General features: G+C 43.8%; 1 protein-coding gene across 1 annotated transcript; it reads left to right on the top strand.

Annotated features, from left to right (window-relative positions):
- Positions 1 to 681: 681 nt before the first annotated feature.
- LOC115459495 (carnitine O-palmitoyltransferase 2, mitochondrial-like) lies at positions 682 to 21,900 on the top strand. The gene is made up of 5 exons (XM_030189300.1): positions 682 to 928; positions 8,356 to 8,436; positions 8,628 to 8,734; positions 17,052 to 18,356; positions 19,656 to 21,900. Exons 1-5 carry the CDS (start codon positions 789 to 791, stop codon positions 19,985 to 19,987), a joined length of 1,965 nt encoding a protein of 654 aa, XP_030045160.1. The 5' UTR covers positions 682 to 788; the 3' UTR covers positions 19,988 to 21,900.
- Positions 21,901 to 22,647: the final 747 nt, after the last annotated feature.

The following is a 22,647-nucleotide window of genomic DNA, read 5'->3' as shown; positions in this document are numbered from 1 at the left end:
GCGTTTTTAACGCGCCTACAATTAACATGCACGCAAACCATGTAGGCGCATATAGGGATATTGTAGGCGCATACATCTTAATGCACCTAAAATACGTCTTAGTAAACAGGGCCCTAAGTTAAAAATAAATAAATAAATAAATAAATTAACCCCTAGGGTTATAATAAGGAAAAATAAAGGCACATAGTGCGGCAATGAAATCCACAATACAGCACTGCAAATAACAAAGAGGGTCTTTTACAAAAGCGCGGTAGTGTTATTACTGCACATACTAAACGTTAGAGATCCTATAGGGATATATGGGCATCTCTATTATTTAGCGTGCGCTTGTTTTAAGTCCCCCACTCACCCAACTCCCCTTACATCCACCTCAATCCCCTCCTAACGTAGAGAATGCAAAATCTAGGAGGTTTTAAAAAAAACAAACAAAAACCTCACAAGTTTGCTATTGTTTACAATAGCTACAGCAATTGTTTTGTTCTGGCCAATATGGCGGCTACGGGGGCGTGACGGCTTCAACCTTTTGACGTCATGCCGGCCTTGGCCTTAAACCTCTTTGGTGGGCAAGAAGCGATAGATGCTTTCTTGCTGGGCTGGGCTGCCACTTGTTCAAGCACAGAGCAGTTTTGCCGGCTCTCGGTGCGCATGTGTAGTAGCTGCTTTCTGCCAGCCGGTTGGCTTGAGTCTCTGTGTACATGCGCAGTAATTAGTTCTGAGCTAAGCCTCGCGCGGGGAGGTCAGAGGAGGACGGTCTATGTCAGTTTGCTCCGTTCGTCCCGGTGTTCGCCATGGCCCGGCTACTGCGTATGTCCTCCCAGCAGAAATGTGCCTGTTCTCTGTTGAGCAGGTGTAGCAGTAGTAAGGCGGACTCTGAGTATCTGCAGAAGAGCCTGGTGCCCACCATGCACTTTCAGCCGAGCCTACCTAGGTGAGAGGAAGTTCTGGACCAGAAATGCTGGGATTGTGTTGTGTATATGGGGGCGAAAGGTCAAAAAGCAGCGGATGTGGTTTCACAGATCCCTCAAATACAGTAGAGAGAAAAAAAAACTTTTTGGGGGGTGGGGGGAGGCGGCAGCGAATTAATTAAAAAAAAACAAATCACCGCACCTTATGCCTGGAATAGGCTTCCTGAGCCATTACGTCTAGCTCCATCCCTGGCTGCCTTCAAATCCGGGCTAAAGGCCTGTTTGATGCTGCTTTCGACTCCTGACTTGTAACTTTTATCTTATCCTTATGTGTCCTTCCCTTCTCCTTTTTGGTCCTGTCTGTTTTGTCCTGATTTAGATTGTAAGCTCTTTTGAGCAGGGACTGTCTTTCTTCATGTTTAATTGTAAAGCGCTGAGTACGACTGGTAGCATTATAAAAGTGATTTATAGTAGTAGTAGTAAAAAAAAACAGTTAATTAGTGGAGAATTAGACTCGCAAAGTTGTGTTCTCTTGTCCTAGATGTTGCTCTGGATTGACCTTTGATCTCGAAAATATTGGTTGCTCATGTAAAAACGGAACTACAGATTGGCCAGGCAGGCCTGGGCCGGCTGAAGGAATACTGGTGCCCTTAGGTCCCTCCACCTCGTCCTCTCGCTTTTTTTTTTTTTCTTCCACACAGGTCTGACTACACCCTTACCTTTCTCAGTCCCCCACGGTGGCCCTGTAAAGTTTATATCATAGTAGATGACGGCAGAAAAAGACCTGCACGGTCCATCCAGTCTGCCCAACAAGATAAATCATATGTGCTACTTTTTGTGTATACCCTACCTTGATTTGTACCTGCCCTCTTCAGGGCACAGACCGTATAAGTCTTGCCCAGCACTAGCCCCACCTCCCCCCACCGGTACTGTCACCCAATCTCGGCTAAGCTTCTGAGGATCCATTCCTTAGAATAAATGGCACAGGATATGGCTGAAAGCAGAAGAAGTGCACGAGCACTTATGTGATTGCTAGTTTAACTCAATGAGTGTATCGGTCCCAGTGGCAGCAGCAGCAGCAGCGTGACAGGCTGCCTATGGCAACTGCCAACCTCACATCTGCCACCCTTGACTCCTCAGACGCAATTTCTTATGGGTGGGACGCAGCAGAGGGAAGACTTGGAGGCTGGCCAAAGGCAGCCTGTCATTACTGCCACCATCTGGACCGACAAACTTTGCAAGACCGGGGGGGGGGGGGGGGGGGAGGCTTAACCTGTAGACCAGCAGGCAGATGATCACAGGCAAATGTGGGCACTAGAGGCCACCTGCGCTTTATGATTAGCCACCTGGAGCGCCGGAATGAAAGAGCAAGTAGCATGGTAATGTATTTTGGTTCACACTTTTGTTCCAGTGACCCTCATGATTAAAGGTACAGCACGCAGAACAACAGTGCTGTACCTCTCAGAACCCTATGCCAGCCTGGAGCTGGCGTTAGAGCAGGAGGGAAAGCAAGACAGCAGCTGGGCAGCAGTATGCAGCTTTCTATCCGGGCTTTGTCAGCCAGGGGTCCAGTGGGCCATCCACACCCCAGTCGGTAAGGCCCCGGTGACTGGACCTTCTCCTGAAGCCCCCACACTGCCACTACCCAGAAACCAAAGACTGAGCCAACACTCTGTCGAGTGTAAGATATCACAAAATATTCAAACAAATGTGAATGCAGGTTTTTTTATATATAAAGTGGAGTGAAGTCTCATATATATAACACGAATAGAGTAATTTTATCACTCAATAACTGAATGTGTAATTCGTGTGTATGATCTAATCATTGACTTGACCTCCACCAACCTTTGCTATTAACCAACATAACTTATGTTAATAAATCTCTCACAATCTAATCGTAGTCAACAAAATATATGCAGCACTTAACTTAGGCAGGTTGGTGACGTCTTTATATATAAAAAAACCTGCATTCACATTTGTTTGAATATTTTGTACTACCCAGAAACCAGCATCTAAGCACAGTGTGCTACTTTTCAGCACACCAGTGCTGCCTAAAAGCGTATCATTAGTGATATCTTTTTGCTATACCTAATAAAGGTCTTTCTAAAGGTAAGGACTTGGCCACTACGTGTATAAATAGTCTGTTAAACAGTGTATATTCCCTATGTAGGGCATTCACTTTTTGGTTAGAGATGGTGAGGTCCCCTTCTCCACTACTGCCAACTCCAGACTTCGCGCCTTCTGTCTCGCTGCACCCTAAGCCTGGAATAAACTTCCTGAGCCCCTGAGTCTTGCCCCATCCTTGGCCACCTTTAAATCTAGACTGAAAGTCCACCTCTTTAACATTGCTTTTGACTCGTAACCACTCGCCTCCACCTACCCTCCTCTCCTCCTTCCTGTACACATTAATTGATTTGATTTGCTTACTTTATTTTCTGTCTATTAGATTGTAAGCTCTTTGAGCAGGGACTGCATTCTTCTATGTTTGTGCAGTGCTGCGTACGCCTTGTAGAGCTATAAAATGCTAAATAGTAGTAGTTCAGCATTTTGTTTATAACACTTCCCTGTCTCCCTAAGTTAACTACCAATAGTTTCTTCCCTTTTCACACCAATAGTTTTCATTTTTGAAGTAGATGTTATGAGCTTTGTTCTGATGTGTCGTTTAGAGTATATCCTTGTTACCACACAGCTTTTGCACTACGCTTGTTTTCAGTTGGGGATATAACTTTCCCTCACAGGCCGTACTTATTTCGTTTGATCTCACAGTCAGTTCGTGTGCCACCAGTAGCATATGTTTGTTTATTTTTATTACGTTTGTACCCCGCGCTTTCCCACTCATGGCAGGCTCAATGCGGCTTACATGGGGGCAATGGAGGGTTAAGTGACTTGCCCAGAGTCACAAGGAGCTGCCTGTGCCGGGAATCTAACTCAGTTCCTCAGTTCCCCAGGACCAAAGTCCACCACCCTAACCACTAGGCCACTCCTCCACTGTTGCTACTATTTGAGATTCTACATGGAATGTTGCTATTCCACTAGCAACATTCCATGTAGAAGTCGGCCCTTGCAGATCACCAGTGTGGCCGCGCAGGCTTCTGCTTCTGTGAGTCTGACGTCCTGCACGTACGTGCAGGACGTCAGACTCACAGAAACAGAAGCCTGCGCAGCCTTCTACATGGAATGTTGCTAGTGGAATAGCAACATTCCATGTAGAATCTCCAATAGCAGCAACATTCCATATAGAATCTCCAATAGTAGCAACATTCCATGTAGAATCTCTTATAGTATCTATTTTATTTTTGTTACATTTGTACCCTGCGCTTTCCCACTCATGGCAGGCTCAATGCGGCTTGCATGGGGCAATGGAGGGTTAAGTGACTTGCCCAGAGTCACAAGGAGCTGCCTGTGCCTGAAGTGGGAATCAAACTCAGTTCCTCAGGACCAAAGTCCACCACCCTAACCACTAGGCCACTCCTCCACTGTTGCTACTATTTGAGATTCTACATGGAATGTTGCTATTCCACTAGCAACATTCCATGTAGAAGTCGGCCCTTGTAGATCACCAATGTGGCCGCGCAGGCTTCTGCTAGTCTGACGTCCTGCACGTACGTGCAGGACGTCAGACTCACAGAAACAGAAGCCTGCGCAGCCTTCTACATGGAATGTTGCTAGTGGAATAGCAACATTCCATGTAGAATCTCCAATAGTAGCAACATTCCAAGTAGAATCTCTTATAGTATCTATTTTATTTTTGTTACATTTCTACCCTGCGCTTTCCCACTCATGGCAGGCTCAATGCGGCTTACATGGGGCAATGGAGGGTTAAGTGACTTGCCCAGAGTCACAAGGAGCTGCCTGTGCCGGGAATCGAACTCAGTTCCCCAGGACCAAAGTCCACCACCCTAACCACTAGGCCACTCCTCCACTAGCAACATTCCATGTTCACTCAGTGCTTTATTAACCTTCTCTCACAGCCATAGTTCGTTTTTTTTTTTTTACTGTGTCTGCTGCCTCCAGCACATGTACGTTCTTTTCCTTTTCCTACTTTACAGATCACATCTTTCACCATTTTACTACCTTATGCAATAAGTTTGCATTCCACCACCAATATATGTCTTGGGTCCACTTGGTGTATGATGTATTTTCCATCACAGCCATAGCTCACAATTTTTGACTCGTTCTGTTGCTTTAAGCGTGCATATTTATTTATTTGTATTTTGCTCACACCTTTTTCAATAGTAGCTCAAGGTGAGTTACATTCAGGTACACTGGATATTTCTCTGTCCCAGGAGGGCTCACAATCTAAGTTTGTACCTGAGGCAATGGAGGGTTCTTTCATGAATTTTCTATCAGAGCCACAGCTAACGTCCTTTACTCATTTGTCTGCCTCTGGTATGCATATGTCTTTTTCTGTTTTTCATCTTTTACTTACCATCCAAAATTCCAGGAATAACATGTGTAGAGTGTTTGTACGTTTGGGAAGCTTGCCAGGTGCCCTTGGCCTGGATTGGCCGCTGTCGTGGACAGGTTGCTGGGCTCGATGGACCCTTGGTCTTTTCCCAGTGTGGCATTACTTATGTACTTATGTCCTCTACTTGGCTCACCTTTATTACATAGAGCAGTGATTTAACCTATTGTGATGTCATAGTGGCTCATTCCACCAATAAGAGCCAACCTCATTAGTGATGTCACAATGGCTTGATTGTATAGAATGTTTGTACGTTTGGGAAGCTTGCCAGGTGCCCTTGGCCTGGATTGGCCGCTGTCGTGGACAGGATGCTGGGCTCGATGGACTCTTGGTCTTTTCCCAGTGTGGCATTACTTATGTACTTATGTCCTCTACTTGGCTCACCTTTATTACATAGAGCAGTGATTTAACCTATTGTGATGTCATAGTGGCTCATTCCACCAATAAGAGCCAACCTCATTAGTGATGTCACAATGGCTTGATTGTATAGAATGTTTGTACGTTTGGGAAGCTTGCCAGGTGCCCTTGGCCTGGATTGGCCGCTGTCGTGGACAGGATGCTGGGCTCGATGGACCCTTGGTCTTTTCCCAGTATGGCATTACTTATGTACTTATGTACTTATCCACATCTCTCGCCACTGTCTCACCTTTAGCATACGTTTCACTTCACCGTTTAGGTCATTTCTAGTTTTTCCTTGCTATGTTTCCTGCCCTAACTCTATCACTGTTTCGATACCTCTAGCACATATATTCCCACGTTGGCGCACTTCTGTTTTCAGTCACAGCCCATCGCTCTCTTTACATGGATCATGGAGGAATGGCCTAGTGGTTAGGGTGGTGAACTTTGGTCCTGGGGAACTAAGGAACTGAGTTCGATTCCTGGCACAGGCAGCTCCTTGTCACTCTGGGCAAGTCACTTAACCCTCCACTGCCCGCCGCATTGAGCCTGCCATGAGTGGGAAAGTGCGGGGTACAAATGTAACAAAAATAAAATACTCCCTTCATCACCTGTCTATAGTATACCACAGATATATCATATGTTCTTTAATTTTGTAGAGTTTTCACTTTCTAGGTCTTTCATATCACATTGCATCTCTATTTCTTTTTTCAAACAACTTTTTTTCAAAGGTTTATTTCCGAAGACATTATTCATAAGGATTGTTAGTACACGTTTACCAAGATTCATTTCCATATCCTACCAATCCAACATAGATGCCTGATCTCTGCAACACAACAAAACTAAAGCACGTAACATAGTAGATGACGGCAGAAAAAGACCTGCATGGTCCATCCAGTCTGCCCAAGACAAACTCATATGTGTATACCTTACCTTGAATTTGTACCTGTCCTTTTCAGGGCACAGACCATATAAGTCTGCCCAGCAGTATTTCCCGCCTCCCAACCACCAGTCCCACCTCCCATCAGCGTCTCTGGTACAGACCGTATAAGTCTGCCCTCCCCTATCCTCGCCTCCCAACCACCACCACCCCCCCCCCCCCCCAACTGCTCCGCCACCCAATTTCAGCTAAGCTTCTGAGGATCCATTCCTTCTGCACAGGATTCCTCTATGCATATCCCACGCATGTTTGAACTTCCGTTGTACGATTCCCTAATGTGGCTGTGCCACATGAACTTTATCTCGCCACAATATCACCTTGTATTTGTTTACACCGGAGTCCGCAAATGCCTCTCCGGTGCTATGTAGGCCACATTGAGCCTACAACTAGGTGGGAAAATGTGGGATACAAATGTAACAAATATTACCTACCATAAGCATGCATACACTTATGTCTTCGAACTCATATACATGTTCTACCTTGTGCCTTCATATCTAGTGCATTTTTTAAAGATCGTTATTTGTATATATTTTGGTCTCTTTTAAACAATGTTGCACATTTGCTTGTCCTTTTTTTTTTAACCCTTGGCAAACGTTTTTCAACTGACTGTTTTACTGTAGCCACTTTTTTTACTGTTTTTATATTTCCTTACATTTACATTTGTCATCACTTTTGTGAATGTATTTTTTTTTTTTTTTTTGTTACATTTGTACCCCGCGCTTTCCCACTCATGGCAGGCTCAATGCGGCTTACATGGGGCAATGGAGGGTTAAGTGACTTGCCCAGAGTCACAAGGAGCTGCCTGTGCCGGGAATCGAACTCAGTTCCTCAGTTCCCCAGGACCAAAGTCCACCACCCTAACCACTAGGCCACTCCTCCACTCAATGATTACTCAGTCTTGTAGTTTTGTATCTTATATTTTTCTATTATTAAATTATATTGTGTATGTATGTACACCTTTCTGATATATACATATGTCTACTTTCATTTACAAGATGTTTATGTGTGTGTCTTCATCTGTTTCTGTGCAGACTCCTGAAGAAGGCACTTTTAGTGCTGAAATGTGGTACCATGCTGAGTCATCTCTTAATAAATTTTATATCTACATTGGATGTCTTTGGTCTGCTTTTTGAAGAGCCTGATTCTGTTCCCACTCTGCTCCTCCTCCTGAATTTTAAGGGGAAACATGTAGTTTTCATTCTGCAATTCAGTCTAGAATAGATCATGATATCAGTGATTTTATGTTACAGTTATGATAGTGTTTGCACAGCTTTTACTGGATGAGTGTCTTGAAGCAATGATAGTGTTGATGATTTTTGGCTCCGAATCATTGTTTCATCTGTGCCCTGTACACTATTATTGCTTCATAATTATTTGTGTTACTGTCTCCCTCTGGTCTGCTTGTTAAGCAGCTGTGAGACAACAAAATGTTTGATGTAAATGTGGGAGTTGTTGGATCACAATGTCATGTCCATGGGCTGATGTTTTCCTGCAGACCGTCCCTGTACTATATGTCTTGTAAAATCCACGAAAGTGGTTAGTTTGTCTCTTTCATTATCCAGCTTAACAGTGGGAAACTAGAGTACTGAATGTTGATGCTGCCAAATTATATTTTGAATAGTGAGGCTTAATTTTATTTTTTGTTTCAGATTACCTATTCCCAAATTAGAAGATACTATGAGAAGGTACCTCAATGCCCAGAGACCTCTGTTAAATGAAGAGCAGTACAGGTAGAGATGACAAAATGCATATTTATTTAACACTTATATACCACCTATCTGTAATTCTAGGTGGGTTACAAACAGCCATATGGCGGTTGTACATTTCTTATGAAACTTTTCCTCCTCTTGTATTTCTGTATAAAAATACAAGAAATGGATGTGAGGAACATTACTGTAACTGGATATTGTGATCATTTTAGGAAAACTGAAGAGCTAGCCCGCAACTTTCAGAAGAGCATTGGAAAACAGCTACAGGAGCAACTGGTCGCTGATGACAGACGGAATAAGCATACTAGTTATATCTCAGGTAAAGTCATATAGACACATCCCCGCTCATTCTGCCTTGCCTTGCCCTATGCCTGGAGCAATCTTCCTCAACCCCTACGCCAAGCCCCCTCCCTACCCATCTTCAAATCTCTGCTTAAAACTCACCTCTTCAATGCTGCTTTCGGCACCTAACCTTTCGTGAAATATAGTATGCCCTATCAGACGGACTGTACACTTGTCTTTAGATTGTACACCTGTCTTTTAGATTGTACACTTGTCTTTAGGTTGTACACCTGTCTTTTAGATTGTAAGCTCCTTGAGCAGGGACTGTCCTTCTATGTTTAAATTGTACAGCGCTGCGTAACCCTGGTAGCGCTTTAGAAATGCTTAGTAGTAGTACTTCACTTTTCTGAGACCTGAGCTAAATGCAAAGTGATCGGAAAAGGAATATCTACTTTCTTGGTAGTTAGACACTGTGTAGAAGAATTCTTGTTGTTGTTGCTGCTGCTTCCTTGTTAGAAATTTTCTCCACCATTATCGGACCGGAAACAAGGTAGGATTAAATGGCCATTTTTCTCAGTGGATAAGGGTGAATATTGGAGTGCCACAGGGATCTGTACTGTGACCGGTGCTATTTAACATATTTAGAAATAATCTGGAAAATGGAACGACAAGTGAGTTGATTAAATTTGCAGATGACACAAAACTATTGAGCCTGCAAATAGGTGGGATACAAATGCAATAAATAATAATAATAATAATATTCAAAGCTGTCAAAACGCATGTTGATTGTGAAAAAATGTAGAAAAAGCTTAGGAAACTGGAAGAGTGGGCATCTAAACGGCAGATGAAATTTAATGTGGACAAATGCAAAGTGATGCACATTGGGAAGAATAATTTGAATCGTAGTTAGCTGATGCTAAGATCCACTTTGGAGTCAGTACTCCAGAAAAAGATCTAGGTGTCATTGCAGACAGTATCCTGAAATCTGCCCAGTGTGCAGCGGTGGTCAAAAAGGAATTAGGAAAGGGGTGCAAAATGAGAACAAGAATATTATAATGCCTTTGTATCACTCCATGGTGTGACCTCACCTTGAGTATTATGTTCAATTCTAGTTGCCGTATCTCAAAAAAGATATAGCGGAATTAGAAAAGGTTCAAAGAAGAACAACCAAATGAAAAAGGGGATGGAACTCCTCTCATATGAGGAGAGGCTAAAGAGGTTAGGGCTCTTCAGCTTGGAAAAGAGATGACTGAGGGGGTATAAAATTGAGGTCTATAGAATCCTGGGTGGTGTAGAACGGGTAGAAATGAATCAAAGTATATAAGTGTTGCCATACTGGGACAGACCGAAGGTCCATCAGACCCAACATCCTGTTTCCAACAGTGGCAAATCCAGGTTACAAGTACCTGGCAAGATCCCAAAACAGTACAATACAATTTATGCTGCTTATTCTAGAAATAGTGGATTTTCCCCAAGTCCATCTTAATAATGGCTTATGGACTTTTCTTTTAGGAAGCTATCCAAATCTTTTTCAAACCCTGCTAAGCTAACTGCTTTTACCACATTCTCTGGCAGTGAATGTAATTACACGTTGATTGAAGAAATATTTTCTCCTATTTATTTTAAATTTACTACTTTGTAGTTTCATTGCGTGCCCTCTAGTCCTAGTATTTTTGGAAAGAGTAAACAAGTGATTCACATCTACCCATTCCACTCCACTCATTATTTTATAGACCTCTATCATATCTCCACTCAGCTGTCTTTTCTCCAAGCTGAAGAGCCCTAGCCACTTTTAACCTTTCCTCCTAGGAAAGTCATCCCATCCCCGTTATCACTGTTGTCACCCTTCTTGGTACATTCCACTATATCTTTTTTGAGATGCGGTGACCAGAATTGCATACAGTAGTCGAGGTGCGGTCACATCATAGAGTGATACAGCATCACGGAGTGATACAAAGGCATTATAACATTTTCATTTTTGTTTTCCATTCATTTCCATACCTAACATTCTGTTTGCTTTCTTAGCCACAGTCGCACATTGAGCAGAGGGTTTCAGTGTATCAACGATGACACCTAGATCCCTTTCCTGGTCGGAGACTCCTAATGTGGAACCTTGCATCACATAACTATAGTTCGGGTTCCTCTTTTCCACATGCATCACTTTGCACTTGCTCATATTAAACATAATTTACCCATTTGGATGCCCAGTTTCATAAGGTTCTCTTGTAATTTTTCACAATCCTTTCGTGATTTAACAACTTTGAATAATTTTGTGTTGTCAGCAAATGTAATTACTTCACTAATTATTCCCATCTCTAGATCATTTATAAATATGTTAAAAAGCAGCAGTCCCAGCACAGACCCCTGGGGAACCCCACTATCTACCCTTCTCCATTGAGACCCTACTCTTTCTTTCTTTTAACCATTTTTTAAAAATCCACAATAGTTTTTTTTTAAATCCAATTTTCTCTGGAGTCTTCCATGAGGTACTTTGTGAAATGCCCATTGAAAATCCAGATACACAATATCTACCAGCTCATCTTTATCAACATGTTTGTTCACCTCTTTCAAAGAAATGTAGTAGATTGGTGAGGCAAGATTTCCCTTCACTAAAATCCATGTTGGCTTTGTCTTATTAATCCATGCTTCTGAATATGCTGTGTAATTTGTTCTTTATAATAGTTTCTACCATTTTGCCTGGCACTGACATTGGGCTCACTGGTCTTTAATTTCCTGGATCACCTCCGCAGCCTTTTTTAAAAAATTGGCGTTACATTGGCCACCCTCCAATCTTCCAGTATCATACTTGAATACTTGATTTTAAAGATATATTACTAGCAATATTTCTGCAAGTTCTTTATTCAATTCTATCGCAGGTCCAGGCGATTTGTTACTCTTCAGTTTGTCAAATTGCGCCATTACATTTTCCAAGTTTATAGAAATTTAATTTCTGGCACCAGTATCTCTCCCAAATCTTCCTTGGTGAAGACCGAAGCAAAGAATTCATTTAATCTCTCCACTATGGCTTTGTCTTCCCTGAGTGCCCCTTTTACCCCTTGGTCATCTAACAGTCCAACTGATTCTGTTACCGGCTTGCTTTTAATATACCTAAGAAAGTTTTTGCTATGTGTTTTTGCTGCCAATGCAGTCTTTTTTTTTTTTTTCCAAAGTCCCTCTTTGCCTTCCTTATCAGCGCTTTGCATTTGACTTAACATTCCTTATGCTGTTTCGTATTTTCAGTCGGATCCTTCTTCCATTTACTAAAGAATTTTCTTTTAGCTCTAATAGCTTCCTTCACCTCACTTTTTAATGATGCTGGGCTGCCGCTAGGCATTCCTTCCTCCTTTTTTAATACATGGAATACAACTGGCATAGGTTTCCAGGATGGTGTTTTTGAACATCATCCACGCCTGGTGTAAATTTTTGACCTTCGCAGCTGCTCCTCTAAGATTTTTTTCACCGTTCTCATTTTATCATAGTCTCCTTTTTGAAAGTTAAATGCTAACGTATTTGATTTCCTGTGGTTATTTACTCCAGAGCTTATATCAAGTCTAATCTGTGGAGGAGTGGCCTAGTGGTTAGAGCACCAGTCTTGAACTCCAGAGGTGGCTGGTTCAAATCCCACTACTGCTCCTTGTGATCTTGGGCAAATCACTTAACCCTCCATTGCCTCAGGTACAAGCTTAGATTGTGAGCCCACCTGGGACAGAGAAATATCCAGAGTACCTGAATGTAACTCACCTTGAGCTCCTACTGAAAAAGGTGTGAGCAAAATCCAAATAAATAATAAAATAATAATAATCATATTATGAGCACTGTTATCAAGCGGCTCTATAGCCATTAATCTCCTGTGCCAAATTATGCACTCTACTAAGGACTACGTCTAGAATTTTTTATCCTCTTGTTGGCTCCTGTACAAGCTGCTCCATAAAGCAGTCCTTGATTTCGTCAAGGAATTCTACCTCCCTAGCATGCCCTACTGTTACATTCACCAAGTCAATATCGGGGTAAATGAAATCACCCATTATTATTGTGTTCCTCATTTTGTTAGTCTCCCTAATTTCTGATAACATTTCTACATCTGTCAGGTGGATGGTATTACACTCCTATCACTATCCTTTTCCCCTTTCAATCCATAAGACCCTCTTTAACATACAATGCTACCCCTCCCAACAGTTCGCTCCACCCTAGCACTACAATATAATTTGTAGCCTGGTATGACAGTGTCCCACTGGTTATCCTCCTTCCCAGGTCTCAGAGATGCCCATTATATCTAATTTTTCATTTAGTGCAATATATTCTAACTCTCCCATCTTATTTCTTAGGCTTTTGGCATTTGCATATAGACATTTCAAACTATGTTTGTTTGTTCCTATTTACATCTTGCTCAGCAATTGACTGTGATAATTTGCAATCTTTTGTCTGCTTTTTATTTAGACACCTGATCTACTATGGTCTCTATTGCAACCTTGTTATCGGAATACCCTGTTTTGGTAATATCTTTGAAAGATGCCTTGTTCCGAACCATGCGCTTTAGAACAACTGTTGGCCTTCCTCCAGTTTTCAATTTAAAAGCTGTTCTATCTCCTTTTTAAATGCTGATGCGAGCAGCCTGGTCCCACCCTGGTTAAGGTGGTGCCCATCATTCTGGAATAGACTCCCCCTTCCCCAGAATGTTGCCCAGTTCCTTACAAATCTAAAACCCTCCTCCCTGCACCTTCACCTCATCCACCTTGCATCCAAACCAAAGTTTCAGCGTGCTTGTCTGACATTGCTGTCTGGATGTCTCAACGCCACTTGAAATTAAACATGACCAAAACCGAGCTTCTCATTTTTCCCCCCAAACCCACCTCCCCACTCCCCCCATTTTCTATTTCTGTTGATGGCTCTCTCATTCTCCCTGTCTCCTCGGCTCAAAACCTTGGGGTCATCTTTGACTCTTCTCTCTCCTTCTCTGCTCATATCCAGCAGACCGCCAAGACCTGTCGTTTCTTTCTTTACAACATCCTTAAAATCCGCCCCTTTCTTTCCGAGCACTCTACCAAAACCCTCATCCACACCCTTGTCACCTCTCGTTTAGACTACTGCAATCTGCTTCTTGCTGGCCTCCCACTTAGTCACCTCTCCCCTCTCCAATCGGTTCAAAACTCTGCTGCCAGTCTCGTCTTCCGCCAGGGTCGCTTTACTCATACTACCCCTCTCCTCAAGTCGCTTCACTGGCTCCCTATCCGTTTTCGCATCCTGTTCAAACTTCTTCTACTAACCTATAAATGTACTCCCTCTGCTGCTCCCCAGTATCTCTCCACACTCGTCCTTCCCTACACCCCTTCCCGTGCACTCCGCTCCATGGATAAATCCTTCTTATCTGTTCCCTTCTCCACTACTGCCAACTCCAGACTTCGCGCCTTCTGTCTCGCTGCACCCTATGCCTGGAATAAACTTCCTGAGCCCCTACGTCTTGCCCCTTCCTTGGCCACCTTTAAATCTAGACTGAAAGCCCACCTCTTTAACATTGCTTTTGACTCATAACCACTTGCCTCCACCTACCCTCCTCCTTCCTGTACACATTAATTGATTTGATTTGCTTACTTTATTTTTTGTCTATTAGATTATAAGCTCTTTGAGCAGGGACTGTCTTTCTTCTATGTTTGTGCAGCGCTGCGTATGCCTTGTAGCGCTATAGAAATGCTAAATAGTAGTAGTAGCAGTAGTAGTAGTAGAAGACTCCAGAGCTCTTCAGTTTAGAGGGTGACCAAAACCAAATCTATAGCTGAAATTTGGTGCTCGATTCCACCCCCCCCCCCCCCAGAAGGTCCATCCCTCCAGGCCATCCAGCAACTTTGCCCTCCCTGGGCCTGCCTTCAAAGCCCTCTCAAAATAGCTGCTGTGGGAAGTCGCAGCAACCGTTTTGACTGTGGACCTGCCGTGGTCAGTAGTGTCTCAGGCTTGCACCTGCCCCAAAGAGGCCACTAGGCCACCAGGGGTTTGAAGGTAGGTCTGGGAAGGGCAGCACAAGAGTGGTCACGGGGGCAGGGAATGTTTGTTTCAACTGAAAATGCATTCTCATTTTTGGATAAAAAAGGAGTGTGGCTGAATCCATATTTTGGGCCAGTTTCTGCACCGAAACCGAAATTCTGTCAGCCTCTACTTCTTTACCAAATCTCCATGGATAGATCTTGTTCTAATTGACTTTAATTGCGCATGTCTTTCACATATCTCAGAGCTACAATGTGCACACTACATAAGCTGCTTCTCTTTGGAGGGTTGTACAAGTTTGGATTTACACACCATGTAAGGGACACCCGAGTCATTGGAAACATGGATCTTCAGGATTTTTCTAGCTTACCATTGGAAGAAAATATTGATTGATAGAAAGCAAGACTTTTAAAAACTGGAGTGCTGCAATGTACATCCTTAGCAGTCTGTTTAATTTGTATTTGGTGCCATTATGTCATTTATTACAGTCTCTTGAGGTCTCTTGTCATGTTTACACAGATGATATTCAGTTATTCTTCTGTTGGAATCATGTGTTTCATTTACGGTGGCACGTTTGCAGGGTACCTTTGGTTTGTATTTCTATATGGATGAGGAAGAATAGATTACTGTTGAATGTTTCTAAAACAGAACTGTTTCTGGTTCAGTGTGATTATATGCCTTCAAAATTTCCTTCTCTGGAACACTGGTTAAGGTTTCTCATCAAGCGTGGAACCTGGGAGTATTGTTAGACTCTGTTATCTTTTGAATTGCAATTTCAAGTGGTGATCAGGAATTCTTACTTTAAACTGAGTTTGAGCAAATTAACATAATATATATATCCTATATAATAATTTGCACCTCCGTCTGGATGCCTGGGTTTGTAACACACTTCCCATTGGTCCACCTGGGGATGACCTCACAGAGCGGACCAATGGGAAGTAAGAGGGAAGGGAAGCCAGCACCAGCCACCGGAGGTGACTACAGAATCGCCCCTTCCCCTCCGAGTTCCATGACCTCCTACCTCCTTCCACTCCCGTCAGAGTTCCACCTCCCCGAGTTCCATGCCCCCCTACCTCCCTCCCTCCTTCCACTCCCGTCCGAGTTCCACCGCCCCGCGCCTCCCTCCCTCTCTCTCTGTGGCCTCCGAGTGGAAGCAGGACATGTGCGGCTGCCCCTCCCCTTCGTAAGTGCCGGTTATTTAAAACTTTTTACCTCCTGATCCGCCGGCAACAGTGAAGTCGAGCAGGCATGGCGCTTCAGACTGCCTTTGCTTCTGTTTCAGCTGTGCCTCTGGTCCCGCCCTCATTTCCTGTTTTGTCAATATCCAGTGTGTTCGGATGTTCCAGGTCTTTTGGTATTGCTCCAAGGTGCCAGTTACAGGAACCACAACTGCAGGTTTTTGCCAGAGTTCCTCAACTTCAGCCTTCAAGTCTTGATATATTGTGATCTTCATCAATTGTTTAGTCTTCCTCGTGGCTGTGTCCTCGTATTGCCACATCTATGATCCACACTTACTTCTTTTTAACCGCACTGGTACTGAGTGTATTGTATGGCACCAGACAAAATGAGAGTGCCCAAAAGCTCATCTAGCCTGCCCATTTCTGATGCAGTACTTCAAAGTGTGCTCTATTTCAGGAGGTACCATCACATCTTTGCATCTTAAGAATCAGGAATGGAAAACTTAGACACAAACCAAGACATTTTAAAACCCAGGACCTACTCTTCTCTTGAGCTTGTTTTGCTTCCTGTGCTGGCTCTGATCACAAAATGGCTGCCATGACACTCGGCGGCAGTCTTCCAAGACTACTGCTGAAGGTTGTGGCAGCCTTTGCTCCTGCTCCGACTAGGCCACCAGGATTTAAGGTAGGCCTGGGGGTCTTACAGATGGTCCAGGAGGGGGGAGGGGGAACATTTCTACTGTTGGAGGAGGGAGTAGCCACGTGTTGTGGCAGGGAGTGGGGGCCGAGCAGGGATCTAGCACAGATTTGGGCTAGTAGGAGCCAGTTTTGGCCAAAACTAATTGGCTAATTTTGGCTGCATATTGTTTTGGCCTAAAAGAAAAAAAAAACTGTTTTGTCACCTTCTATACATAAGTATAATGGGTAGCATTCTGCCCCTTGCTGTCAAGTCATTCTATGATTATATGTATCTCTCTATATTTATTAGGCTGTATTTGCTGCCTTTTTATAGAGGTTTACTCAAGGTGGTGTACAGTAAGAATAAATCAAACATAAGCAATATACAATTGCAGCAGTAAAAATATTCAGATAATACAAAGTATGGCATACTATACTACTTACATTATCAACACAATACGTAATAAAATATATCTATCATAATTCCATGATTAACCTGTTCTGTTTTCTGCATTTTCCTAGGTCCCTGGTTTGATATGTACTTAAGTGCCCGTGATCCTGTAGTGCTGAATTTTAATCCATTCATGTCTTTCACCCCTGATCCAAAGCCTGGATATAATGATCAACTAATCCGAGCCACTAATATGATAGTGTCTTCGGTGCGATTCTTAAAAACATTGCGAGGTGGTTATCTGGCACCAGAGATTTTCCATCTCAATCCAACCAAGAGTGACACACAGACATTTAAGAATTTGGTCAGACTTGTGCCTTCCTTTCTCTCATGGTACGCCGCTTACATGGTTAATGCGTATCCCCTGGATATGTCGCAGTACTTCAGACTTTTCAATTCTACTCGTTTGCCTAAACTTAACAAAGATGAGCTTGTCACAGATGAACAGGCCAAGCACTTGCTAGTGCTCAGAAATGGGAACTTCTATGTGTTTGATATCCTTGACAAAGATGGAAACATAGTGAAACCTTCAGAAATACAAGCACACCTAAAATATATTCTTTCAGACAGCAGTCCTACCCCAGAGTTCCCTCTTGGCTATCTGACCAGTGAAGAGAGGAACACATGGGCATTGTTTCGACAGAAGCTGCTTGAAAATGGAAATGAGGAAGCCCTAAAGAAAGTGGATTCTGCAGTCTTCTGTCTGTGTTTGGATGATATCACGGTTAAGGATCGTACCCACTTGTCACACAATATGTTGCATGGCACCGGTCTGAATCGTTGGTTTGATAAATCACTGAGCCTTATCTTGACTGCTGACGGCACGGCTGCAATTAATTTTGAACACTCCTGGGGCGACGGGGTTGCTGTCCTGAGATTCCAGAATGAGGTGTTCCGGGATAGCACAGAAAACCCTGTCATTTCACCACAAAGCAGCCCTGCGCGCGTGGACTCTTCCAAGGCAGTGCAGAGACTTCATTTTCACCTGGATGCTGCCTTAAAAGCTGGGATTGCTGAGGCCAAAGAAAAATTTGATAAAACTGTGCAGTCTCTGACTATAGCGTCTCTGGAATTCAAAAAGGGAGGCAGAGAGTTCTTCAAGAAGCAGAGAGTCAGTCCAGACGCTGCCATCCAACTTGCCTTTCAGATTGCTTTTTTGAGACAGTACAACCAGATAGTAGCCACCTACGAGTCATGCAGTACTGCAGCATTCAGGCATGGGCGCACAGAAACGGTTCGGCCTGTCTCTGTTTACAGTAAGAAGTGTGCAGAAGCTTTTGTTAGGGAACCTGCCGAACACAGCGTAGCTGAAATTCGGGAGATGATCAATCAGTGTTCCAACTACCATAATCAGCTCACAAAGAAGGCTGCAATGGGTGAGTAATAAAAGTGATGGAAAAAAAGATCAGGAGCATTCTATCCAGCGTTAACATCTTTGCAAACTGGAACCTTAGAGCTGCAGAGGCATATTTTCAAAGCACTTAGACTTACAAAGTTCCATAGTAAACTTGTAAGTCTAAGTGCTTTGAAAATGAGCCCCTTAGCGTTAGTGTTATGACCTTTAATAAGCTGTGTAAATCAACAAGAACTTTTCAGAGGAACAGAAGTGAGGGCACATGCTGCATTGGGGAGTGGGAGAGAGAGAGAGATACTGTCCTTTGGTGGGAAGGAGGGAAGATAGGTACAGGATGAAGGGTGGAGAGGAGAGACAGAAAATGGACCGTGTGGGAAGAATAGGATAGATGTTGGGCAGGGAGGGTAGAGAGAAAGAAGGAGCCTGGTCATGGGGAGGGATAGCGTCACAAGGTAGAGAGAGCATGGAGCAGCATAGGGACAGGGACATGAAGGTGAATGCTGGAGAGAGGGTAGGAACACAGAGGACCAATGCTGAACTTGGGGGGGGGGGGGGGGGACGGGGACACAGAAGGGAAATACTGGATATGGAAGGAGCCTATGGTCAGGGAAAAGGGTGATGTTGGACATAAGGACACAGAGGGTTATGATGAACGAGGTGGGGGTAGGGATAAAGAATGGAGATGTTGAACAGGGGAAATGAGATGCTGAGCATTGGGGAAGCTTAGGGACAGGGAAGATGGATATGGAGAGAGAAGAAATGTCACATAGATAGAAGACCCTGGCAAGACAGAGGAAAGTAGAAACCAGAGATGGGACCAGTAAAAAACCAACAACAAAAAAAAATCAAATGACCAGACAGCAAAGGTAGAACAATAATTTTATTTTCTATTTAGTGATTATAAAATGTCACTTTTGGAATGTACAACTGCCAAAGCTGATATCAGACATGGCTGAAAGCTGAGAGAAAGAGGGACTGGCAGGAACCCCAGGCCATGGTGATATGCTTCACAGACACAGAATAGGAAAAGATCCTTAGTAAATCAGTTTCTACAGGAGCTACTGCTGATCTGGAATTTCTGCCCCCAACCCCCAAAAAAGAAAAAAAAATTCACTGCGGACAGTATTGGAGGGGTGGGGAAGGAGAAGCAAGAGGGGTTTTGATTGCTGGCTTCTAAGTTTTTGGGCTGGCTCCTAGATTTAATAAAAATTTGTCAAGGCCTAGTTTAATTGATGATGAACCAGAAGTGTGGAGAAATCTTGTGCAATCTCAGGTCATCTCATGCTAGTAACTTTTTTTTTTTTTTTCTTTGCTGTGACAGGACAAGGATTTGATCGTCATCTGTTTGCACTGCGTTATCTGGCTGCATCTCAGGGCCTTCCCATACCCGATCTGTTCCAGGACCAAGCTTACGCACAGATAAACCACAACATTCTCTCCACCAGCACACTGAGCAGCCCAGCAGTGCAGTGTGGGGGCTTTGCACCAGTTGTTGCCAACGGTTTTGGGGTGGCATATGGTGTACAGGACAGAGTGATGGGCTGCATTGTCTCTTCTTACCCAGCCCGCAATGTGCAAGAGTTTCTTCAGTGTTTGCAACGCTCATTGGAAGACATTTTTAAGGTGCTGGAAGGGAAGCCTTTAACTAGCTAGAAGTACATACAGATGGGGATCTGTCTTTTGAATGTGATTTTAACTTTTTTTGGTGATTTAAGAACGATTAGTATTTTTAACCTGTAATGTGATATTAATGGGGGAAGACTCGTTTTGAGTAAATGTGGCACTGAGATGCATATTTTAGGGACATGCAAGAGTGATTTCTGATATTTCAGGGATAACATAATTCTGATTTTGGTGCTTTGAAGAAAAGGAGTCACTTCTGTGCCTTATCTACCCTCATAGCTTAGCATCAGGTTATAGATGAGACTTGATGGCATCAGTTTTCATAGTTTGCCACAGCTTAATTGGATGCCAGTGCCGTATGAAGTTGTGTAGGACACGTTAGTGTCAGCTGGGTATCAGCATAGTAATGGAGAAAGCGCCTGCTCCCTGTCCCCTGAGTGAGATGCACAGCAAACTCTTGTCCACTTGTCTGGAAAACACTGATAAATATACCAACCCAGGCAGGGGATTAGTTTGTACCCCAACTCCCCATCACCTGCTGCACGAGGCACTGCAGTGGCAGGGAATGTTATCAGAAACACTACCCACTGTAAGCATGAGACCAGGGCAATTGCCACTTCTTGAAAACTTCAGAGCCCATGTACAGACCTGCCTAGAGGAGGTTAGAGTGAATGGGTGAGAGTAAAGAGAGAAGGGATTAGTTGGAAAGAATGCATCCTGGGTATGTAGGAAGCTGGGTAACTGTTGTAGGCTGCCTCTAGGCCAGGGTGAAATTCAGCCCATGTAGAGGATAACAGGTCACCTAGGTAGGAGAGGCTAAGTAGGCACTTGGTTTTGTAAAAACATCTTTTACAAAACACCAGTACCAAAAGTTGCAGAAATCACAGCTAAAATGTCATTTAAACCTAGTGTAAATGTATATGGCTGAAGTATGGGTACTGGTGTATATATTTTAAAACCTACGTGTTTACACCGTAGGAGGAGAGCAAAACTGAATCTGTGGCTGAAATTTACTGTTTGGTTTTGGCCACTAGGGCCCATCCTTGCTCCCCAAATGGAATGACCCCCCCTCCCCCCCCCCCAATAGGCCTCCCTGGGCCTACTGTACAAACCACTGGTGGTCTGGTGGGTAGTCAAGGCAGGCGCAAGCCAGAGTCGCTCCTGCCCAGGGCGGCTTCAATTTCAAAAATAGATTCTTTGACTGGGGATTGTTCCTACCCTGCTTAGCCACAAGACCACCAGTGGTATTTTGAGCCAAAACTGAAACAGTGCGGAGTACAAATGAAGGGCCGGTTTGGTGCCAAAACCAAAATTCGGTTGGCCTCTAATACGGTGCGACTGTCTGCACTCCATTAAATTCCTGTCTCTAACATGCCTACACTCTGGTCATATACAAGTACACAAGTGTTCCTGTACATGGGTAGTAATTTTAAAAGTAATGTTGTGCATATAGACTGGTATAGATTTGTAAAAAAAAAAGTCTTTATACTGTTACCCCTTAAAGTTTGATATCTAACTAATCCAAAGAATGTGTAAAACCATAAAGGTATTAAATTATGTACTTGTTATTCTGGTCAAAAACCATCTCTAAAACTGAATAACTTAGAACAAACATAGGGGCAATGTATAAGAGTTTTGCAGGACCTCTCTCTTTCCAGGTTACCAGAGCAGTGGGCTTATATAATGTTCCCATTGCCACTCTTCTCCTTCCCCCCCCTTGGTAGAGTTTGCTCCTGGCACAGGAGGAGGATGAATTGAAAGATGTTTGGTTAACATGCCACAGTTCACAGCTAGTCAAGCTTCTCTTCTGAACCCTGAGCCCAGTCCACACATCTGCCTTGGTGAAGCAGCCTAGCTGTAGTCCGTCCCTGTGAGGCCCCTCCTAATGGATTTGTGTATGTATGTAGGTTCATTGTTGCCCTCCTGCAGGGTTTTAGTTAAAGGAGAGGAAAAAAAAAAAAGAGAGCCTCTCTCTTTGGGCAAAGCAGCAAAGGACTACTAGGTGGGCAGGTACCAGCAGAGAGAGAGCAGCAATTCAGATCCCTTGAAGCATCAGGCTACCGATTGGGCACTGTCTTTCCATCAGTGGTGATATTGGGCCAGTGGGAACTGGCAGCATAGTGTCGCTAGTTCCTTTTGCCCCTTGTGTGATGAGGTGGTATTGGGTGCATCCCTATGTGAGTCAGGGACCAGGAGAAGAGCTTCTATGGTAATGCCATGATCCCAGTTACAGCATTCCCACCTTTGGTAGGACTGGAACCCTCCCCCATCTAAAAACTGCATACAGTCTGAGTTCACTTTTGGCTTTGGTGGCCTTAAGTCTCCCAGGGGACTGTCCTAGGAACACCCTGACCACTGAGGCTTTGTTTGGGGGGGGGGGGGGGGGGGGGGGGGAAGAACCTCCACCTTGTGGCCACTCCATTGCCCACCTGGCCTACATTTGACGAGCCAGGGCCAAAACAGCCACCATTCCTACCATATTGGTACTATTTCATACTTTGACCTGAAAAAAATACCATCCACTGCAGGGCTGATGGTCAGGACAGCAGAAAGCATCACTCCTGGCTGGAGAGGCCTTGACCAGTGGTTCCCAGAGCTGGTCCTGGAGACACCCCAGCCAGTCAGGTTTTTATGATATCCACAATGACTATGTCTAAAGAGAGATTTGCACACACTACCTCCTTGGTATG

Source organism: Microcaecilia unicolor, unplaced genomic scaffold (assembly GCF_901765095.1).
Source record: "Microcaecilia unicolor unplaced genomic scaffold, aMicUni1.1, whole genome shotgun sequence".
Lineage (NCBI taxonomy): Eukaryota > Metazoa > Chordata > Amphibia > Gymnophiona > Siphonopidae > Microcaecilia > Microcaecilia unicolor.
The sequence above is the reverse complement of the archived record's forward strand: the minus strand, read 5'-3'. Positions and strand labels throughout refer to the sequence as shown.

Excerpts from the sequence above, each read along its gene's own strand:
- LOC115459495 (XM_030189300.1), top strand. The coding sequence starts at position 789 with ATGGCCCGGCTACTGCGTATGTCCTCCCAGCAGAAATGTGCCTGTTCT. Across the intron at positions 929-8,355 it reads TTTCAGCCGAGCCTACCTAG|ATTACCTATTCCCAAATTAG; the intron begins GTGAGAGGAAGT and ends TTTTTGTTTCAG. Across the intron at positions 18,357-19,655 it reads CACAAAGAAGGCTGCAATGG|GACAAGGATTTGATCGTCAT; the intron begins GTGAGTAATAAA and ends TTGCTGTGACAG.